Below are 21,403 nucleotides of genomic sequence, written 5' to 3'. Positions count from 1 at the left end.
TAATTTGTATTCTTTGTCACATAAAGATATTATATTTTCATATTCTTTATTAACTGAATTAATATATCTATGAGTTAATGGATGACAGTAACTCTAAATCGCTGCCCTCATAGAGCCTGTAATTTAGTGGAGGAGACAGACAATCTGACAAGTACTTCCATGGTCAGTGTCGAAAGCTCAGTTTTTCTGTTCTAAGTTGCTGAATAAAAGATGGAAATTGTTTTGCAGGAAGCTTCTACACCTTCCTCTCGAGAAAAGTCCGGAAAACTGGATGCACAAAGTAGTAACTTCCTGTTTCCCAAAGCCTGTCACCAAAGGACACGCAGCAACTCAACCAGTAAGTGTGTCATTGAACCATCTTCAGGAGCAGGGCTTAGATGTTGCTGAATATCGAGAATATCAGTGATGTGGGAGATTTGGGGGAGGGTGGGTCTCTGCTTGTCCAGCTGGACTAGCCCAAGATGGTGGTCTGCTTGCCCCTCTGAGAGCACCCTTCATTGCGTGTGCATGTCCTGGCCAGCTAGAGCACCTCTGCCCTTGCTGACAGAGCTCTCTGTGGTTTAGTCAACTTCTCTTCTAGATGGACTTCAAGTGCCAAGTTGGGAAGACCTGACATAGAAGATAAAAGACGAGGGCTTTACACCTGCTCTGTCATCTAAGATGCTTCTTGGTCTTAGGAAGGCCACTGTCTCTCTCAGGGCCTCTGTCACCTCATCTGGTATGGGGCTGGGGAGCTGGGGCTGGAAGATGTCGTGATTCTTGGTTGTTGCAAAGAGAACGGTGCTAATGCAAAGTCAGGAAAATGTGAAGAATGCAGAAAAGCATGAAGAAATTAAAACAATGCCAAATCCTAATTAGAGACAATCTATGTTAACATTGTCAATTATTTCCCTCCTATGCCTATAGAAAACACACACACACACACACACACACACATCCTTGACCTCATGTCATTGGGAATTCTTCTGTAAACACTATTTTTAATGGATATATAGTGTTTCATTATGTACATAATCTAGTTAGCCTGCTCCCTATTATTAGTTAGTTAAATTATTCTCAGTTTTTTGCTAACATAATCAACATTGCTGAGGTTGTCCATGAAATTTTGTTCGAGTTTACGGTGATTTTCTTAGGTGAAATATCCAAGGCAGTGGACTGATGTGTGGTTAGGAGCTCACATTTGGGAGCCAAGGCACTTGGATTTAGATCCTGCTTCCAGAAATAATTATCTCTGTGACCCTGGGCACATCCCTTAAACTCTCTAAGCCTCGTGTTATTCTGTTGTAAGATGGACCATCATTATATTCATCATTTCCTATTTTTGGACTGCTAGTTGCCCTTTTTCATCACTTTTTTTCCTTTAGCATAATATCCTAGAAATGGAGTTTCAAAAGGTAAATATACCTTAGATTTTTATCTGTGCTTCCAAATTTCCAGAGCTAATACTCTAATAATGTATACAAATACCAATTTCTTCAATCATAGCCCACACTGGATGATAATTTTAAAAATATTTGCCATGCAGGTTTTTCTCTATTTCCCTCTTCCCCTTCCCCATTGTCTGCTTTTTTGGTGGGGGGGGGCTTGTTTTGCATCCAGGAACAGCTTCACAATTTGTGGGGATCATGGTAAGATGAAATTGTGGGACCCCTGTTCAAATATTATGAAGAATTTCAAAATGGCGACATCAGAGCATTAAACCAAGGTGAATACGTTCTAAGTCTGGGGCTCTGTGTGAATTCACAGGTCGCATGCCCGTGAAGCAGCCCTGCTTGCATCTCAGGCACTGACTCTTTCAGGTGGCGTCATCCAGGCGCCCTGGCCCTCTGGTTTCTAGTTGACTTCGGTCAATGAGAGGATCAACGGGAGACTGCAGGGTGGAAGAGAGAACCGCTGGGGTGTTTCTCCCCCTGTTCCCTCTGCCTTGGTGGCTCTGGCAGTGCCCTGGTCCCAGCACTCCCTGGCCTGGTGATGCTGTCTCCTCTCTGTGCCCCTTCAGGTCTGGGATGGTAACAGCTTCCAGCTCTTGGCAATTCCTAGGTACCTCAATAGGCCTTGTTATTTTCTTAAGCCCCATCTACTCTTTGTAAATGGCCCCTTTATTCACTTTCTCAAAGTCCTACCTGAGTGTGCCTTTTGCTTCTGTCAAACCCTGACTGGTTCACGTGCCTATGAAATCAGTGGAAAGAACACCTCTCTACACAGGTGCAGTTCAACGTTCCTTCATTTGTTTATTTCCCTTCTTTTGAGTGCGCCTATTTTTCTATTGGGATGATCATTATTTTATCACTAATTTATGAAAAGTCTCTTGGTAAAATTAATATTGGGCTGCTGTATTTGCTGAACATACTTTCCTCAGTTGGTTTTTTTTTTTTTTTTAATTAATTAATTTATTTATTTAGTTTTGGCTGTGTTGGGTCTTCGTTTCTTGTGCGAGGGCTTTCTCTAGTTGTGGCAAGCGGGGGCCACTCTTCATCGCGGTGCGCGGGCCTCTCACTATCACGGCCTCTCTTGTTGCGGAGAACAGGCTCCAGACACGCAGGCTCAGTAGTTGTGGCTCACGGGCCTAGTTGCTCCGCGGCATGTGGGATTTTCCCAGACCAGGGCTCGAACCCGTGTCCCCTGCACCGGCAGGCAGACTCTCAACCACTGCGCCACCAGGGAAGCCCTATTTTTCTTTTAACTTAATTTTTTAGCATGAAGATGTTCTCATCTTTATCTAATCAAATTCATCAAATTTTTCCTGTCTAATGTTAAAAGTTTTTTCCACATCCAGAGAACTATTAAATATTTGGCTGTGTTTTCTTCTAGTTTTTTCTCATGTACACTTATTTAATTATTACACTATGACAACTTTAATTTGCTTCCAGTTTATCAACATTTACAAAATAATTATAGATACATGCTTGTACACATTTCTTTTATCATATTTGGTTACATATTTAGGAGAGAATCATTGAGGTTATGTAATATGAAGATTATTAAGTATACAACCACATCGATTAAATTATTTCTACATAGTGTTGTTTTTTTCTAGTTTTTTAAATGATTTGCCTTTTTTTTTCAAACTTACTCTATCTGTAATTTATTTTTGGTATTTGCTATGAAGCAAGAATCTAGATAGATTTTTTTTTCTAAGTGGCTGACTGCAGCATTACTCACTGGTAGTTTCTGCCCATCCTTTTATTTTACACTTTTTGTTTATTTTGTTTATCTCTTGCAAATGATATGCACTTAGATCTCAAAAGCAAATCTAGCAATCTTTTTAAAGAGAGAAGCTTAAGCCATTGACATTAGTATTATAATTAATATTTGCTTTTGCTCATGTTCTTTTTATACTTTCTGTTTTTATGGTTACTTGTCATTTGTTTTCTGCCTCTTGCTCTGTGTATGTGTGTGTGTTTAGTTTTTGCAGTGATTTGGAAGGTTTATTTAATTTTTATCACCACTTCCAGTTTCCTTTAAGCTTAATAAATTAGGTTTAATCAATTAATAATACTTGAGACTATATTAACTTAATTTTTTTTCCAAATTGTCCCCCTAATGGAAGATGGTGTTATTTACCTCTAGTCCCATTCCCATTTATTTTTCCATTTCATAATTCAATGTAAACTTAAATTAGAAACTCACGTTATTATTATATAATCTTCAAAATATATAGTTTCCCCGTCAAAAATTATTTTGGTTTTTGCATTAGATTTTATAACCACATTTTCAGTGAACTCACTCAGTGCTACATGTTAACTGATTTCAACTTCCCGCACTCAAGGTGATAATTTTGATGTATTTCCTTGCTGTTGGAGCACATCCAGTAATTTTCTGAAAGAGTAGGAGAGGGCTCAGACCAGTTAGTGCTTTCGAGAGACTGCTCGTCCTGACTCTGGGCCTGTGTCCTTGCTGATTGGAACTCATAGTGGGAGCAGGAACCACAGAAAGCCCGAGGTTTTTTTTTTGTCTGGATCAGTGAGGGTAGAAGCGGAGTTAGCCTGGCCTGTTCCCCCTGTGCTTGCCCGTGGCTCTAGGTGCTTCTGTCCTGTGGACCGATCCAAGTTGGCCATGTGTTTGCTTGTCCTTATTCCCTCTGAACCCAAACCATACACCGCTGCCCTTCTTCAGATGTCAGTAACCTTGCACTGCTGTGAGCAGAGACAATGGGAGACTCGTTTCGGTTTCCTCACGATGGAGTAAGGAGCTGAACTCCCTCAAGTTTCCTCAAAAGCTGGACGCATCGCCTGGGGAGCCTGATAAACACACTGACCCCCCCCGCCCCCAGACCCCATCCATGCAGACATGGATTCAATAGGTCTGGGTGGGGCACTGAAATTTGCCCCACTTATGATACACACCCAGATAAACATGATGCACAGACAGATTTAGGACCATCTGTAGCCCCTCCTCCCAACCGTGCTCCAGGATTCTTCGTCCCCTCTTTCTGGGGCGTGGTTTTCTGAACCTCCTGGCTTCCTCTCTCTCCTGGCCTGTCTGGGGTCAGAGGGTCTCTGTGAGTCAGGGAGAACCACCTCCTTGTGTGGAGACGGCTGCTGGGAGCAGCTGTCCTGGCAGGGAAACATTGCCCCAGCCACTTGGAGTGCCAATGGACCGGGACATCTCCTTTCTCCCCCAGGCCTTTGTCCCTTCCTCCTCTTCCCTTAGGGATCTCACATCTCCAGGAATGCCCATTCTGTCCCATATTCTCAGCCCACCCTGGGCAGTGGCTTCCTTTCTTCAGCCTAAGTCTTTCCCATCCTAAGAATGAAAGCAAACCAAAAGCTCTGCTCCGACTTCCCTTCTTCCCTGTGAACCACCACCCATCTCGTGTCTTTCTCTTGGGGAATTTCCCACCAAAGCCTTCTCCACTCACTTGAGTGGAGGGACACTAGGAAAATCCGGCCCCTCTCTGGGTGCTTGCTGCCCAGTACCGTGGCCACTGTTCACATCTCGAGCACTTGGAGTGTGGCTCGTCCAAATGCTCAGAGTGTAAAAGATGCGCCCAACTCAAAGACTAAGCACAAAACCAAAAAAAGGATGCAAAATACCACATTAATAACTTTATGTATTATATGTTCAAATGACAGGGTTTAGGTATATTGGACTAAATACAATACATTATTAATATTAACGTCACTTTTTCTTTTGACTTTTTTTTAATGTGGCTACTAGAAAATTTCAAATTACATATGTGACTTGTATTATATTTCAATTGAGAAACACTAATCTAGACAATGAGGGGCCATAGCAGAGAATCTCTGCAGATTTTTCCAGCTGGAAGAGATAGAGTTCCCGGTTGGGTGAAAGGAAGTCTGGGGTTCCCCCAAAAGAAAAAGAAGATGATGGCTTTGCATTTTCTTAGATCCCCAAAGAATCAAGAGTTGACTCTGCCTGCCTGTGTTAGGGGTGTGTATGTGCCTGTGTGTGAATGTGCATGTGCGTGTGCATGTGTGTAAGAAGCAGTCAGGTGCTGTCAGGAGGTTGGATGTTGCCATGACAGATCCCCCAGGCTCCTGCCCGGTCCCTCCTCTGGCTCTACCTGTCTGGGGGCATTCCTCCTCTCCCTCCTCTCCCTCCTCTCCCTCCTCTCCCTCCTCTCCCTCCTCCCTCTCCCTCCTCTCCCTCCTCTCCCTCCTCTCCCTCCTCTCCCTCCTCTCCCTCCTCCCTCTCCCTCCTCTCCCTCCTCTCCCTCCTCTCCCTCCTCCCTCTCCCTCCTCTCCCTCCTCTCCCTCCTCTCCCTCCTCTCCCTCCTCCCTCTCCCTCCTCTCCCTCCTCTCCCTCCTCTCCCTCCTCTCCCTCCTCCCTCTCCCTCCTCTCCCTCCTCTCCCTCCTCTCCCTCCTCTCCCTCCTCCCTCTCCCTCCTCTCCCTCCTCTCCCTCCTCTCCCTCCTCTCCCTCCTCCCTCTCCCTCCTCTCCCTCCTCTCCCTCCTGGGTCGAGATTGAAAACCCCCTGGTAGCAGGGACTGGAGTTGACAGAGCATTGTGGTTTCCTGAGAGCCCAGCATCCTGCTTGATGTGTAGGAGATGCCTTGCCAACTCTCTCGAGTTGAGCTGAGGCAAAATGGAATGACAGTCCCACCTGCACCCTGCGGTGCAGACAGCATGAATGGAGCTAATGCCGCCTACGTCTTCGTTGGCCCCCACTCTGCATCCTGCATCCAGCACTGGGCGCTCCATGGTTCAAGTTCACTATGGCCGCTGGCTCATGAGGGCTGCCCGTTGGCCGAGGCTGATGTTGTTCTCCCTTGAGCTTTGCTTTCTGACAGCACAAATGATTTCTTCTTTTTTTTTCCTCTCCTGGGTTAGGTGTTAATCCCTACTGCACAGGAGAGATTGATTTTCCAATGACCAAGAAATCGGCGGCTTCCACAGACAGGCAGCCTTATTCCCTCTGTAGCAACAGGAAGTCTCTCTCTCAACAACTGGACTGTGCAGCGGGAAAGGCTGTGGTAAGAACGAAGGCAGGGGACCCCGGAGAGCAGGGAGAGAGGGGAGGGGTCCAGACTCAGCGGTGGCTGAAGAGACCTTCCTAGTGGTCTGATGTCCACAGAATTACAGAGGGGAGGGGCTGGCTTCGGGAGTGTGGGCACCTCCAGGCAAAGAACCACATTAGGAATGGTCACCTATGAGCGCCCACGGGTGCCAGGCACGTGTGACCGCGGCTGCTTTGATGCTGTGAGGAGCTAATATGCAGAGAGCATTCCACCCTTGCAGACCCTGAACTGGCACGTTATGTGGGTCCCTTTATTTCATCCGCACAGCAACCCTAGGAGGTGGGCGAGGGAAGTGAGGACAAGTTAAGGAAGGCATGTGAATTCGCATTGCTAATAAGAGTCCGCGCTGGGACTCGAAGTCAGAGCTTCAGGAGTCCAAAACCTGTGCTTTTAGCCCCTGTGATATAGTGACTCGCTTTACACATTTTGCCTCTACAGTAAGTCCCCTACACACGAACGAGTTCTGTTCCGAGAGTGTGTTCGTAAATCCAATTTGTTCGTAAGTCCAACAGAGTTAGCCTAGGTCCCCAACTAACACAATCGGCTCTATACTACTGCACTGGAATAGGTTTATAATACTTTTCACACAAACAATACATAAAAAAAAACAAACACAAAAAACAAAGGAAACATTTTTAATCTTACTGTACTGTATCTTGAAAAGTACAGTAGTACAGTACAACAGCTGGCATCCAGGGGCTGGCATCGAGTGAACAGGCAAGAAGAGTTACTGACTGGAGGAGGGAGAGGAGGTGGGAGATGGTAGAGCTGAAGGATCGTCAGCAACAGAAGATGGAGGGCGAGCTGCAATGTCACTCACGCCTGACATGGATGGAACACACATTTGAATCTTGGAAAGTTTGCAACTTGCAAGTTCGTATGTAGGGGACTTACTGTAATTCCTGAGCCTAGAAAGGAGGGTAACGTTAGCCCCATTGTACAGCAAGGAAGCAGAGGCTTGGCAAGGGGAGTAGCAGTCTGAGTTCCCACATCTTGAAAACCTAAGGGTCCAGAATTGAAACCAAGCCCTGTGTGGCTCACCAGTCCGTGCCCTTCCCACTGTGGGGCACCAGGTTGCAGTCTGGGAGCCAAGCAAGTGTGAAGCACAGGGTCCCCTCACTTGTCACCCCAGCCAGCCTGTTGTGTCCCTGAGCCCCGGCCGAGGCACAAGGCACCCGCAGTGCCTCCTGCTGCCACCTGTGAGCATACAGCGCCCTCCGTCTGCAGCACCCTGCCCCCTTCCCTCACCTCTAGCCTGCAAACCCTACCCCATCCTTCAAAACCCTTCCTAGCACTACTTCCACTGGGAGCTCTCCTGACTCCTCCAAGTGCTTGACCCTTATATGTTTCCTGACGCCCATCGTAACGTGTCCGGGCTCTCTTACAGACTCACCCAACGTGCCTTGTTGGTGTCATTACTTATGTTAGGCTCTTAGCTCCCCTGTAGGGTCCATAGTCAAGCGATGTTTGATTCTCCCCACACGGTACACGTCAGATGCTTGAAGATTTCATTTCTCTCTTCCATTCCCTTCCTTGAGCTATTATGCTTTTCGCTCGCCAGCGGGAAGCATCGGTGTTCCAGTGTTAGAAAAAGACAGCTTCCGAAGTGACAGGTGACTTTACAGATAAGGAAGCTGAGGCACAGAAGGGTTAAGTCAGTTCCCCAAGGTCACCAGCTGATAGTTGGAGAGCCAGGCAGCCGGGCTCCCAAGTCTGAGACCTAACCACCATGCTCCGTTGCTCCTCCCCGTGGCACTTCCTGTGGGGCGCAGGGCGTGTGTCTATTTGGCACCCCTGCTCCTATGCAAGTGGGTAATCCCCTGTCTGCCTCCCCCTGGAATTTACATTCTGAGTTTACATTACATTTACATTACGGAGAATTTACATTCTCCGTAAATGTGGCTTGGATTCTGTTGAGGATGTCCTTGGCTGTTGGCCTCCCAACCTGGGCTGGGGACTCCAGTTATGGGACTCGTCCTGGGGCAGCGTGGTCTGTGCCGTGACCCGGGACCCACTCCCGTGACAAGCCTCAGTGAGCCTCTGGCTGCTGGTCCACAGGGAGATCAGGCTCCTGGGGCCACCAAAACAGCCCCCCTCCACCAGACGCCCACCCACACCCCCCCCATTCACCATGCTCTGGCCGCTATGCTGTGGACCCTCAGGAGAGAGGGGATCGGGGTCCTCTCCTCGGCTGGGCCTTCCCTGTCCCCGTTCCCAGCAAGGTGTGTGCTGCCGTCCTGTTGACTCATCCTCTCCCCACCCTGGTCCCTCGTTCCAGGGCCCGTCGAGGCCAATGCGGTCGCTCAGCACAGCTCAGCTCATGCAGCCCTTGGGGGGCCTCCAGGCGTCCGTCATCTCCAACATCGTGCTGATGAAGGGCCAGGCCAAGGTGAGCAAGGACTGCGGCCAACAGAAGTTACTGGGTCGACACGGGTTCCTGAGGAGCTGTCATGTCACGGGAAGGGTGGAGAGAGGGACTGGTGATTCTGGCTCGGAACGTGAGTGTTCGGATGCTCTCACGCCGGCACAGGGAGGGGCAGTCAGGGTTGCTCTGCACTGTGCAGGTCACAGGAAGACAAATGTTCCCCAGTTTTTCCCTGGCGTAGTATTTTCCAGAAGTTAGTTTGACCTGATGATTGAATTCAAAACATCGTCATAGTCAGTTCAGGCTGCTATAACAAAAATACCATAGACTGGGCGGCTTAAACAGCAGGCATTTATTTCTCACGGTTCTGGAGGCTGGGGGTCCAAGTTGAAGGTGCCGGCAGATGCCGCGTATGTTGAGGACTCCTCTTCTGGTTCACGATGCCTCGTTCTCTCTGTGTCCACACATGGTGGAAGGGGCAAGGGAGTTCTCTGGGGTCTCTTTTATAAGAGCACTGATCCCATTCATGAGGGCTCCACCTTTTTTCTTTTTTTTTTTTTTGGACCAAGGCAGTGTTTTTCTTTAGAATAAATATATTTTGTAAACAAAGCAAGTACATATATAAACAAATTAGCCTTTCTTTTCTTTTGTTTTTGCCTTTATTTTATTTTACTTATTTTTTTATTGAAGTATAGTTGATGTACAATATTATATAAGTTTCAGGTGTACAACATAGTGATTCACAATTTTGAAAGGTTATACTCCATTTATAGTTATTGTAAAATATTGACTATGTTCCCTGTGCTGTACAGTATTTCCTTGTAGCTTATTTATTTTATTCATAGTAGTTTGTACCTCTTCATCTTCTACCCCTACCTGCCCCTGCCCCCTTCAGGACTGCTCCCCCTTTATGGCCTGGTTACTTCCCAAAGGCTCCCTCTAACGTATTAATTTGGGATGGGGGCATAAACTTTCAGTCCGTGTGTCTTCCCCAAATTCAGATATTCAGACTGATTTTTGCCCCACAATTGAGAAATATCGAAAGCGGGGGACAAAAGCAGTGGTAATGGTGGGACATCCCTCCTTGGCATTGCTTCCAGGACATGCCATCCCATACATGGAGTTGACATGGGCACTGAAGAACTTCTGAAATAGACATGGCAGCTGCTGCAAAGTTCTCAGGCCAGCCCAGGGAACGGAGATGCTTAAATGATGGAAGGGTAGGTTTCTACCCACCTCATATGATTTTGGTGTGTGGTGTGAGGGAAGACCTGTTCACTGATATGGTCTTCCTGGAGGAGGACCCCATATGTCTGGAGTCCTCCCCTCCACCCCCATCCCTCCTGTCTCCTGGGAGCTCAGCAGAGATAAATGAGGAGACACAAGTGGGAAGTACTGAGATGATTGTTCCTCTAATCACAAGGGGGTCACTCTCGCCAGTGTTGATTTTCTCCAAACAGCCCCTCTTTCTGATTCGTAAATCACAATGCTTGTCCCCCCTTGAATTTAGGTAGAAGCATTTTTAACATGGTTGACTTTTAGACGGTTTGCAATGCTCAAAAGGAGGCAGAATGGAAAAGAGCACCAACACTCACACAAAGATGATCAACAATGGTGTCAGTCATCTTGGTGTGCATAGATTGTATAGTCAGTAAATAGATTTCGTGGGCAGATGTGTCACTGAGTGCATTGAACTGTCCTTGATGGAGAGCCGTAAGGTGTTTTGTGTCGGAAGCCTGGAGTACAGAGCAGGGGCGATGGGTTAGAAATGCGGTGGGTCTCCCACCGTCCTCCTGATACACCTCCACACCGAAGACCTCATCATTAAGAGGGATAAGTAGGAGGAGGAAGAAGCAGAGCTAGAAGGATCCACCAGTGCTTGAGGTAGAGTCAAAAACAATAAAACCAGCGACCAAAACCCAGGCATTGCGCTAAGGGCTTTGCAAGGATCATTCCTTTAATTCTCACAAAACCCTATTATTATCTCCTGTTAATAGGTGAGGAGACTGAGGCTCTGGGACTTACAGGACTAGCCCAAGGTCACTTGGTTAGTGAGCAGATGAACCAAGACAATGACCCAAGACTTTCTGACCCCTGGATCTTGTTCTTAACCACTGCACCATCCGGCCTCACCAGGGTGGGTGAAAGTTTGGGTCTAGAGCAATTATTTCAGCCAGGAAGAAGTTGGGAGCCCATACAGGGAGCCCGGAAGCCGCCCTACCTCTCATTTTCCTACCCCTCGTGCTACTCCTGGACACCGTTGCTCTTTCCCATCCTGGAACACCCACACCTTCACCAGAAGCTCACACCAGCACTTTGTCCACACAGCTTTTCCTGTCTGGCCCCTGCTGGCCAGGTTCCCTGAGGGTCTTGAAGGTGGCTGCCGGGCCTGCCACCTCTGTGATGCTGGGGTGATGCACGCACTCGGCTCCGAGCAGCTGCTGGCCTCGGGGAAACTGCCCAGGAGCAGTCATGCTGTAACTTGGCAGCCATCACTTGGAGGGGGTCTTCCTGGGAGGCAAGTTGCTTACTGCTTCCTGGCACGCTTGCGAGCTGGATCCAAAGGCCCGGCCTCCAGCTGGCTTTCGTGCCTTCAGTCAATAACATATGTTTCCCGAGCACCTGCATCCAGAGGGCAGACACTGACAAATAAGATGCGTTCACCACCTCCGGGGAGCTCACAGTCTCCAGAGGAATTCACTGCGACCCGAGCTAAGCCTTCTTGGGAAGAAGGGTGCTCTCAGTCGTCAACCAAATAAAGCAGGCTGTGCGTGCACCCCCTTCGCTGCTCTCTGGGTCTGCCTAGGTGCTTGTCCTAAGTCACTGCAGGTCTACAGGCAAAGCTGGACCCGCCCGCCTTTCTCTTCCTGCTGTCTGTCGACCTCACTCACATCTTCCTCCTGCTTCCCCGGCCTCTGGCCTCCTCTCTGCTGCCACTTGGCAGCTCCTGACCTCCTGGTACTGCAGGGGCAGGAGGGAGAGCACAGGATTGTAGTAAATTCCTTGAGAAGGGGAGGGGGTGGGATGCAGAACAGAAGGGGAGTGAAGAGCTTTTGGTAGGAGAAGGGATGCTTCTTCCATTGTCAGCTGCTACTCTTATGATTATTGGTGTTGGTGTGTTAGTTGTGGTTGCTGGATGTCTTAGTTAATATTCAAACACAACCCTATGAGTTTGGCGATGTCAGCATCATTTTCCAAGGGAGTAAATTGAAGCTCAGAGACAGGAAGTGACCTGCCCAGAATTGCTAGTCAGAGGGGCAGAGCCAGCGTGTTTGCCGGTCTCCATTCAGACTCCCTCTGCGTGGGGAACATCAGACTCGTGAGAGAGCCCCAGCCACGACACAGCCCAGCGTGGCCTTGAAGTCACCACTTTTCCCATTCCTCTGTTAGGTCCCGAGACCTCTAAGACCAAGGGCGCCCCTCTCCTCCCTGAGTCCTTTGTTCAGGGCTGGGGCAGGGCCTCAGGACACGGCAGTCCGGTGAATGGCATGGAACACTCCGAAATCTGACCTTCTCCTCTTCTCTCCCAGGGCCTGGGCTTCAGCATCGTTGGAGGAAAGGACAGCATTTATGGCCCCATTGGAATTTACGTTAAAACCATCTTTGCGGGGGGAGCAGCTGCAGCCGATGGAAGGCTACAAGAAGGTAGATTTCCCAGCCTTTACTAGGTGATGTTGGTGGAGCCAAAAGCAGAATCACTAGGCTACCGGTAGAAGCTACTGGGAAAGTGAAAGGTGTCTTGAGCCTTCAGAATCCAGCTTGCATGGAATCGGGGGTCTGCGGGCCCCGATGGCTCCGTCAGGTCTGGCACGTTGGCTGGGTGTGTTTGCACACTCAGTCTCGGTCCTGTTACTGGCCTGGGGCAGAAGACCCCTTCCATCCCTCTTGCGCCTTTGCTTGTCAAGGCCCCCTCTGCGTTGCTGGCAGCCATCGACATCCCCTTTGTTTCGTTTTCTCTGCCCTCCCCAGCCCACAGACACGGGGAACCAGGCCCAGGGCTTCCAGTGAGTCCTCTGTGAGCCTGCCCCGTTCTGGGCTCTAGGAATACAGAGGATTATCAGACAGATTCCCTCTATTGAGGAGCTCAGGATCCGCCCAGCTGCCGCCCCTCCCCTTGTGCCCACCCTACTCCCATCCACTACCTCCCTCCAGCTTTTTCATCTCTTCCAGGGAGGGAAGCCCCCGGCCATCCTGAGAGGAAGGGGCCCAGGGCACTGAGGTGTCCCCTGAGTGCCCCTCCCTGTCTCCTTGTCCTGGAGGGGAAGGTTTTCTCCCCACCCCCAATCCTACCCCACAGTCACGTGTAGGCTTGGCCCCAGGAGATCTCCAGGTTCTAACTGGGAGGCAAAATTCCGGGGCAGGTAGTCAGGGAGAGGAGGGAAGATGCTGTAGGCCTGACACTGGGCTACACGTGGATCTTTAAAGAGAAGTGATTTCACAACCTTCTTACCTTCTCTGTCAGGCCAGTTTCTGTAAACTCTGCTGCGAGCCGAACCACCTTTAATAACCTAACTTGTTCAGGACAGGGTTGACCAGCTACAGCCCGCAGGCCACATCTGGCCCACTGCCTATTTTTATAAGGCTCACGAACGAAGAAGAGGTTTCACGTCTCTTAAACGATTGAAAAAAAGTCAAAAGAAGTTTGGATTCTTTTGTGAAAATGAAATTCAAATTTCAGCCTCCTTAGAAAAGCTTTATTGGCACACAGCCACGCTCCCTCATTGACCTCTCGTCTATGGCTGCTTTTGTGCAGTGTTGAGTAGTTTCGACAGAGAGCATGTGGCCTGCAAAGCTTAAAATATTTAGTATCTGGCTCTTTATAGAGAAAGTTTGCCAACTCTAACATTATGCTAGATTATGCGTATGGATTTTATTGTACGGGCAGTGGAGAGCATTTGAAGCTTTTTATAATTTGGGAGGGACCAGCTAGGACCAGGGTTTTTAGTTGATTCAGGAAGCTGAGTGTAAGATGAAGTGGGCTGGCTAGACACCAGAAGCAGTAAAACCAGTTCAGAGGCTATTGTAAGAGCCAGGCTCCAGCTCTTAAGGGTCTGCCCTGAGGCTGTAACCCTGGGAGGAGAAAGATGCTGATGGGGGAAAAAACGGCTTCTGTGGAGGTGGCAAATGAGGTCAGAGAACATGTGAAGATGTCTGATCTTAGTAAACTAGAGAACGATGATGAATTATATATAACAGGAGGTGGAGGAAGAGGAGCAAAAGAAGGCAAATGAGGCTATTTAGGTTTGAACAGCAGAGCGGAGTGAGGTCTCCAGGTGAGCACTAGGTGGCGCTGTCCAGCAGGCGAATGAAAATTTGGGTTCCAGTTCAGGAAGGGAATAAGGGTTGAATGTAGATTTTTAGGGTCATTTGGAAAATAGCTGAAGATATAGAGTGGATGCAGGAAACAGGGAAGAGAGGAGAGAGAAGAGGGCCGAGGCAAGGCTTGAGGGGAATAGCTAAATCAAGAGGCACGCAGAGGAGTCATTGAGAGAAAGGAAGGAAAGTGGGATCAGAATCTTGAGGTGGGCCCGTCTGCTTCATTATCTTCTGTACTTTTCTGTGTTTGACTAAAAGGTGGAGGAGGAATTGAAGTGGCCAGAAGAGAGAAGCCTGCCCAAGACAAGCTTCATTCTTTTTCTTTCTGGGTATTTGTCTCGCTTAGTTAATAGTGATCGTAAGAATTCGGTGAAAAAGACACTCAGCTAGTCTGCAGTCCTTGATTCTAGCCTCAAATAATTGACCAAATTGCCTTTTGTAACTTCTTTCAAAAGTGAAGTTTTAGAATACGCCCTTGAATTCCCGGGGGATATGTCAGTTGCAACATAAGTTTTGTGTCCAGATCAAGGCTAAGAATGTTTTATTTGTATTCCCTTTGCAAAAAAATGATTGTGTTAAGATTTATAAGGCAAAACCGAGGCTATTCACCTTCCACCAGATATGGCCAAATAAGGCTAAGGGCTCTCTGGAGGGCCCAGAGTATGTGGCCCCCTTGGGATGGACATTCTAATAATCTGAAGACAAGTTGAGCCTCTTGTGTCATAAAGAATGGATGTTTCTGAAGTGTGTTCTTTGTAGATCCTGCCTACAGCACGTACTTAGTTATATTTTGATTATCTTTAATTTGTCAGTTGTCACACCTCAACTTGGAATCTTATAAGGACAAGGACTGAGCCTTTTATTTTTCTTGTCTAGTTTTAGCAACTTAACAGATTAAGCTGATTTGAATATGCTTCCCATCCTTTTATTGTCATAGACACAAGTTGGCTAAAAGAGCACATCCGAACTCTAAAGAAAGAAATGGAAACACCCAGCTTCTAAGAAACAAAGAAACCACTTTAAATCTAAGCGTGACATTCCCAGGAGTTGATGACGTGATAGCACAGGGAGCTGCTTACGGGGCCTAAGGCCCAGGGGCTGGGATTCGATGCCCACACAGGGGCAGGAGAGGTGGTCTTGGGCCCTGGGAACCTCTGAGAACCTGCAGAAAGCCTTCATACTAAAGAGCTGCCCTCATGAAAGGCCAGCAAGCCCAGGGAAGCAACGAGGAAACGTAATTTTGTCCTTGGCCCTTGGGTGGGGAAAAGACATCTCGCTCGAGAAAATGAAGAGCCAAACCTGTGTCAGGGTGAGTGTGCGACCTCAGCCGTCAGCCCTTACAGCTCAGGACTCCCAAGCTGAGGACCTAATGTTACTACTGGTCCTGAACCAGGCCTGAGAGCCCGGGGTGCCTGCTGGAAATTAGGGGGAAAAACCAAAGTAGCCACCTGAGGGGTGCGGGACTTCCACAGAAAAACAAGCTCCCCTTAAACATGAGTTGAAAATAAAGATTACAATGTTCAGCCGCAAAAAGGAATGAAATCCTGCCATTTGGGACAACATGGATGGACCTTGGAGGCATTATACTGAGTGAAATAAGTCAGAAGAGAAAGACAAACACCATACAATCACACTTATATATGGAATCTAAAAAAACAGAACAAAACAAAAAACCTAACTCATAGCTATAGAGAACAGATTGGTGGTTGCCAGAATTGGGGGGGGGGAGGGTGAATTGGGTGAAGGCAGTCAAAAGGTATAAATGTCCAGTTATAAAATAAATAAATCTTGGGTGACTCTAGTTAGTAATACTGTATTGTATGTTTGAAAGTTGCTAAGAGGGTAGAGCTTTTCTTTCTTTTTAAATTTTGTTGAAGTGTAGTTGATTTACAGTGTTGTGCTAATTTCTGCTGTACAGAAAAGTGACTCAGTTCTACACTTATATATTCTTTTTCATATTCTTTTCCATATCACAGGATATTGGATATAGTTCCCTGTGCTATACAGGAGGACCTTGCTGTTTATCCATCCTATATATACTAGTTTGCATCGGTTAATCCAAAGTTCCCAATCCGCTTGGGCAACCACAAGTCTGTTAAAAGAGTAGCTCTTGAAAGTTCTCACCACAAGGAAAAAAAACTTGTAACCAGGTGTGGTGACTAATATAAACTAGACTTATTGTGGTGATCATTTCTCAACATATAAGATCTTTAAAAAGATAAGAGAAGGAATAGAAAAACAATAAGGAAAGAACAGAACACAATGAAAAAATAGATGGATGTGAAGAAAATAACTTTTAGAAATTAAAAAAAAGCAAAGTCATTGAAAAAAAAAAAAAAACACAAACTCAATGGATGGGTTAAACAGTAGACAAATGCAGCTGTAAGGAGAATTTGTGATCTGGAAATTATCCAGTAGGCCACCCAGAACAATAGAGAAGAAAAAGATGAGCACTAGAGAAACATGCAGAATAGGTTGAGATGGCCCAAAATAATCTAATGGGAATTCTAGAAAGAAAGAATAGAGTGAAAGAGGGAAAGCGAGAGGCGATGAGATCGTGGTTAAGAATTTTCCAGAATTATCCAGAATTTTCCAGAATTATGCAAACTTCAGTATGAGGTAGCACCCTAATACATCCTAGTGAAACTTCAGACTACCAAAGACAAAAAAATATATATATATTAAAAACAACCAGAGAAAAAAGATGGATTCTCTACAATGGGACCATAACTAAGTGACAGCAGATTCACCCAATAGCACGCAGGCCAGAAACCCGTGTAAAAAATAATGTTTGCATCTGAATTTCCCAGCACAGTGTTGAATACAGAGACAGTGCTCTTTGTTTATGTATTGAATAGATGGAATGAATGGGAGAAAGTGGTTTTCCATTCCCATAAAAATGGATCTCTGGATACAGAAAAAATTCTTCTCTTAGGTGTATAGGAGGAAAAAGCTCTGAGTCCTAACTCTTTTTACCATATGAACTTTGGACTTCTCTGAGCTCACTTTCCTCTTCTGTAACATGGGACCTACATTGCATTCTGGAAACATCACATCCAACCCACATTTACTGTGCACTGTGGAGGCCTCACCCAGAATTGGCCCTGGGGTTACAGCCTCTGATGTAACAAAGCCCCATCCCCAGGGAGAGACTCACAGTTCATCGATGACCACCGGGGTGACAAGGGCTCTGAGAGTGGTAGGTTCTGGGAGCCACAAGAGGGCAAAGTCAGCAGAGACCAAGAGATTAAGAAGTGGTAGGTGAAGAAGGTAGGAGATGTACATTTTAGTTAAGAAGCTGGCACGGAAACAAGCATGGAACTGCACAGACCACTGTGGGAAAGGCAGGTGTGTGGCATCAGGAAATGGTCCAGGGGAGTGAATGGCATGAGGGGCTGAGAGGCAGGAGGGAAAGAGGTGAAGCCCAGAGGTGGGCAGGGAACCGACTGGGCCAGGCCTTGTGTGCTTGGCTAAGGACCCTGGATCTCACCCTGGAAAGTAAGCGGTGCCAGAGAAGGCCCAGCACTGCTGCCTTGCCCACCTCCCAGCGGGAGAGCCCTGAATGAGAAGATGTTCTTTGTGATGCTTTGTACATCTCACAGAAACCTGGACGGGGGTGGGGGCACTAAAGTTTAAGGGATAACGCCTCCTGATGGGGCAAAACTCTCGTCAGCTACAATTTCTCCCTCTCCCAACAGGTGATGAAATTCTGGAACTCAACGGGGAATCGATGGCTGGACTCACACATCAGGATGCTTTGCAGAAGTTCAAGGTGACCATTTATTATCACTATGTGGCCAAGCTCTGGGGCCTTCAGACAAAGGAAGCAAGCTCCCAGCATCACCCTCCGTCCTTCAAACCTACAAATTCCAGACGTGGGCTGCTTTACGTGGGGCACCTTGCTGACACTGATCTAGGCACATTGTTCAAAAAAGGCCTTACTCTGAAAATAATAGTGTAATCAGGACTGGTGTTGGGAGCTGCATCAACTACTTGTGGTTTATAGAACGGTTTTATTTTATTTTATTTTATTTTTTTATTGGAGTATAATTGCTTCACCATGTTGTGTTAGTTTCTGCTGTACAATGAAGTGAATCAGCTATATGTATACATCTATCCCCTCCCTCTTGGACCTCCCTCCCACAGCCGCCCCCATCCCACCCATCTAGGTTGTCACAGAGCACCAAGCTGAGCTCCCTGTGTTTTATAGCATGTTCCCACTAGCTATCTGTTTTACGCATGGTAGTGTATATACGTCAATCCTAATCTTTCAGTTTGTCCCACCTTCCCCTTCCCCACCTGTGTCCACATGTTTGTTCTCTACTTCTCTATTCCTGCCCTGCAAATAGGTTCATCTGTACCATTTTTCTAGCTTCCACATATATGTGTTAATGTACGATATTTGTTTTTATCTTTCTGGCTTACTTTACTCTGTATGACAGACTCTAGGTCCATCCACATCTCTACAAATGACCCAGTTTTGTTCCTTTTTATGGCTGAGTAATATTCCATTGTATATATGTACCATATCTTCTTTATCCATTCCTCTGTCGTTGGACATATAGGTTGTTTCCATGTTCTGGCTATTCTAAATAGTGCTGCAATGAACACTGGGGTACACATGTCCTTTTGAATTATGGTTTTCTCAGGGTATAACGTTCTATGTATTTATATCACAATCTTTAAAGTTTTGAAGACAGTCACTGAAAGATATTTTTTGAGTCTCCATCTAGTTAGTTCAATTCAAGACTCTATCTCTTTGGCATATATATGTATATATTTCGTATATAAGATGTCATATCCATATCCAGGCATACAAATATATGTCATGTATGTGTATACACACATTTCTGTATCTCACACACACACACACCCACATGTGGCCACATATCTTTTTTTTTTTCTTTGATTTGGTAAGTTCACATTTTTTTTTTTAACATCTTTATTGGAGTATAATTGCTTTACAATGGTGTGTTAGTTTCTGCTTTATAACAAAGTGAATCAGTTATACATATACATATGTCCCCATATCTCCTCCCTCTTGCATCTCCCTCTCTCCCACCCTCCCTATCCCACCCCTCTAGGTGGTCACAAAGCACAGAGCTGATCTCCCTGTGCTATGCGGTTGCTTCCCACTAGCTATCTATTTTACGTTTGTTAGTGTATATATGTCCATGCCACTCTCTCACTTTGTCACATCTTACCCTTCCCCCTCCCCATATCCTCAAGTCCATTCTCTAGTAGGTCTGTGTCTTTATTCCTGTCTGTGGCCACATTTCTTTAAAAAGTATTCTACTATCGTTATCCACAAAGGCCCGGGTTCTTCACCTTGCCCTGAGCTGCTGCTGGAAGCCATGGCCCTCTCTCTTTCCTTTCAGCAAGCCAAAAAGGGGCTCCTCACCCTCACGGTGAGGACCCGCCTGACGGCCCCCCACTCCCTGAGCAGCCACCTGTCCCCCACACTGTGCCGCTCCCTGAGCTCCAGCACCTGTGTCAGCAAGGACTGCAACTCCTTCATCCTGGAAAGCCCTGAAGCGCCCACCAGCAGCGCCAAGCCCAACTACAGGATCCTGGTGGAGGTGTCCCTGAAGAAAGGTAGGCTGGCCTCCCGGGGGCCCTGCTGTCCTCCTCTGCCCTCTGCCTGGGCCTCCCTCCACTGAGCTATCTCCCAGACTTTCTTTGGGTAGAAACAGGCCCGGGCATTGTCCTTTTGCAGATTTTACAGCTGCTGTTTAGCCCCAAGGTCTAGGGCTCTGTTTGTTAACAGAAGCCCGGGACACACCATCCAAATTCAGTCAACATGTCCCAGTGCAGTGGAAAAAATAAAAAAGGAAGCAAACACAAATCTCACACACACACACACACACACACACACACACACACACACACACACTAGACCAGGAGTTGTAGCTCTACAGCTAATCTGCTAAGAGACCTTGGGCAGGTCACTTGCCCTCTCTGGGACTCTTTTTTTCTCACTTGCGCCAGAAAATTGAGATCCTCTCAAGCTCAGACATTTGGGGATCGGCATCCAGTCCCTTCACCACCCACCCCCCCAAGTGTGGATGCTGACTGCAGGGGGCTCAGCAGGCCCCCCCGCCAGATTGCAGCTAGGCTGAGACCCGGAGAATGAAGAGGAGGCGGCTCCCGCAGAGGGACCAGCTCAGATCGTAGGGACAGAGGGAAAGCCAGTGTGGCTGCAGCGAGGTGGGCAGCGTGAGAAGTGGTGTTGGAGCACCTGGCGGAGGCACAGAGACAGACCCTGTGGGACTTGGCCGCTAGATTCTCTTCTAATTGCAGTTGGGAGTCCTTGAGGGATTTGTAAGCACAGACATAATCAGCGTATGCTTTAAAAGAAACATCTCTTAGGCGTCTCTGTAGAGAATGCCCTATAATGTGACAAAAACGGAGGCTTGGGAACCAGTTGCAGCCATTGGATCAGAGAGGATGGAGAATGGTAGGTGGAGAGGGGTGGGTGGCTTTGAGATCTGCTGTAGAAGGAGAATGAGGAATGAAGAGGGTAGACGGCAGGCTGCCTGAGGACTCAGACATCCCTGAGCCCCCAAGCCTGGCAGGAACACTAGGCACAGGTCAGTACGTGCTGGCACACGCCAGCAGCTGTGTCCAGGACTCCCGGCGTGAGGTCACTGGGCAGGCGCAGGACATGGGGAAGACACGACTCTCGTCCTTCCCCTGTTGGGCTCTGTGGTCCCTGGCCTTGGGGTGGTGTTTCCTCTGATCACTGGCATCAGAAATACCATAGGCAGGGTTTTTGTTTGATTGTCGTATGTATATGACACAGCTTCTTAATCTCTACCCCCAGAGATTTCGCTTCCACAGTATTAGAAGAGAGGCCCAGGGATCTATAACTTTTATTTAAGTACCCCAGGCAATTCTGATGCCCACAAGGCTTAAGAACTCTCACTCTGGTCAGGAAACCTGATCTCGGCAAAGGGCTCTGCCCTTTGTGTGTGGGCCATATCACAGCCAAAATTCTTCATCCATCAAACAGGGTTGCTAACAGTTGCCCATGGCAACCCTCATGGGACGTTGGGAGGACCAGCATCAGAGGTGAAAATACTCACAGCCGTGCTTTGTAAATCACAGGTGCCAGGAGCAAACCACAAGAAGGTCTTTCTCCTACTCCTTGGCCACGCCATCTGGTCCTTCTTACCGGCTACCCCTCATTCTCCAGTCCTTTTGATGCTGGCCAGCCCCAGGCCCTCCTCTCCCACACACT

At 47.5% G+C, this 21,403-nt stretch overlaps 1 protein-coding gene across 9 annotated transcripts in view; it reads left to right on the top strand.

Annotated features, from left to right (window-relative positions):
• The window catches only part of IL16 (interleukin 16), a 118,243-nt gene that overhangs the window by 70,665 nt on the left and 26,175 nt on the right, over positions 1–21,403 (top strand). For 7 of the 9 annotated variants that reach the window (XM_082388467.1, XM_082388473.1, XM_082388468.1 and 4 more), the window contains 6 exons: positions 229–337; positions 6,295–6,437; positions 8,761–8,871; positions 12,378–12,492; positions 17,862–17,935; positions 19,542–19,758. In XM_082388467.1, the coding sequence (XP_082244593.1) occupies positions 229–337; positions 6,295–6,437; positions 8,761–8,871; positions 12,378–12,492; positions 17,862–17,935; positions 19,542–19,758 (769 nt within the window). Of the gene's footprint in view, positions 1–228; positions 338–6,294; positions 6,438–8,760; positions 8,872–9,912; positions 10,985–12,377; positions 12,493–17,861; positions 17,936–19,541; positions 19,759–21,403 lie in introns of those variants that run through there. The other 2 variants (XM_082388472.1, XM_082388475.1) reach the window with 2 other exon arrangements.

This window comes from Balaenoptera borealis (assembly GCF_965194805.1).
Source record: "Balaenoptera borealis genome assembly, chromosome: 3".
Taxonomy (NCBI): domain Eukaryota; kingdom Metazoa; phylum Chordata; class Mammalia; order Artiodactyla; family Balaenopteridae; genus Balaenoptera; species Balaenoptera borealis.
The sequence above is the reverse complement of the archived record's forward strand: the minus strand, read 5'-3'. Positions and strand labels throughout refer to the sequence as shown.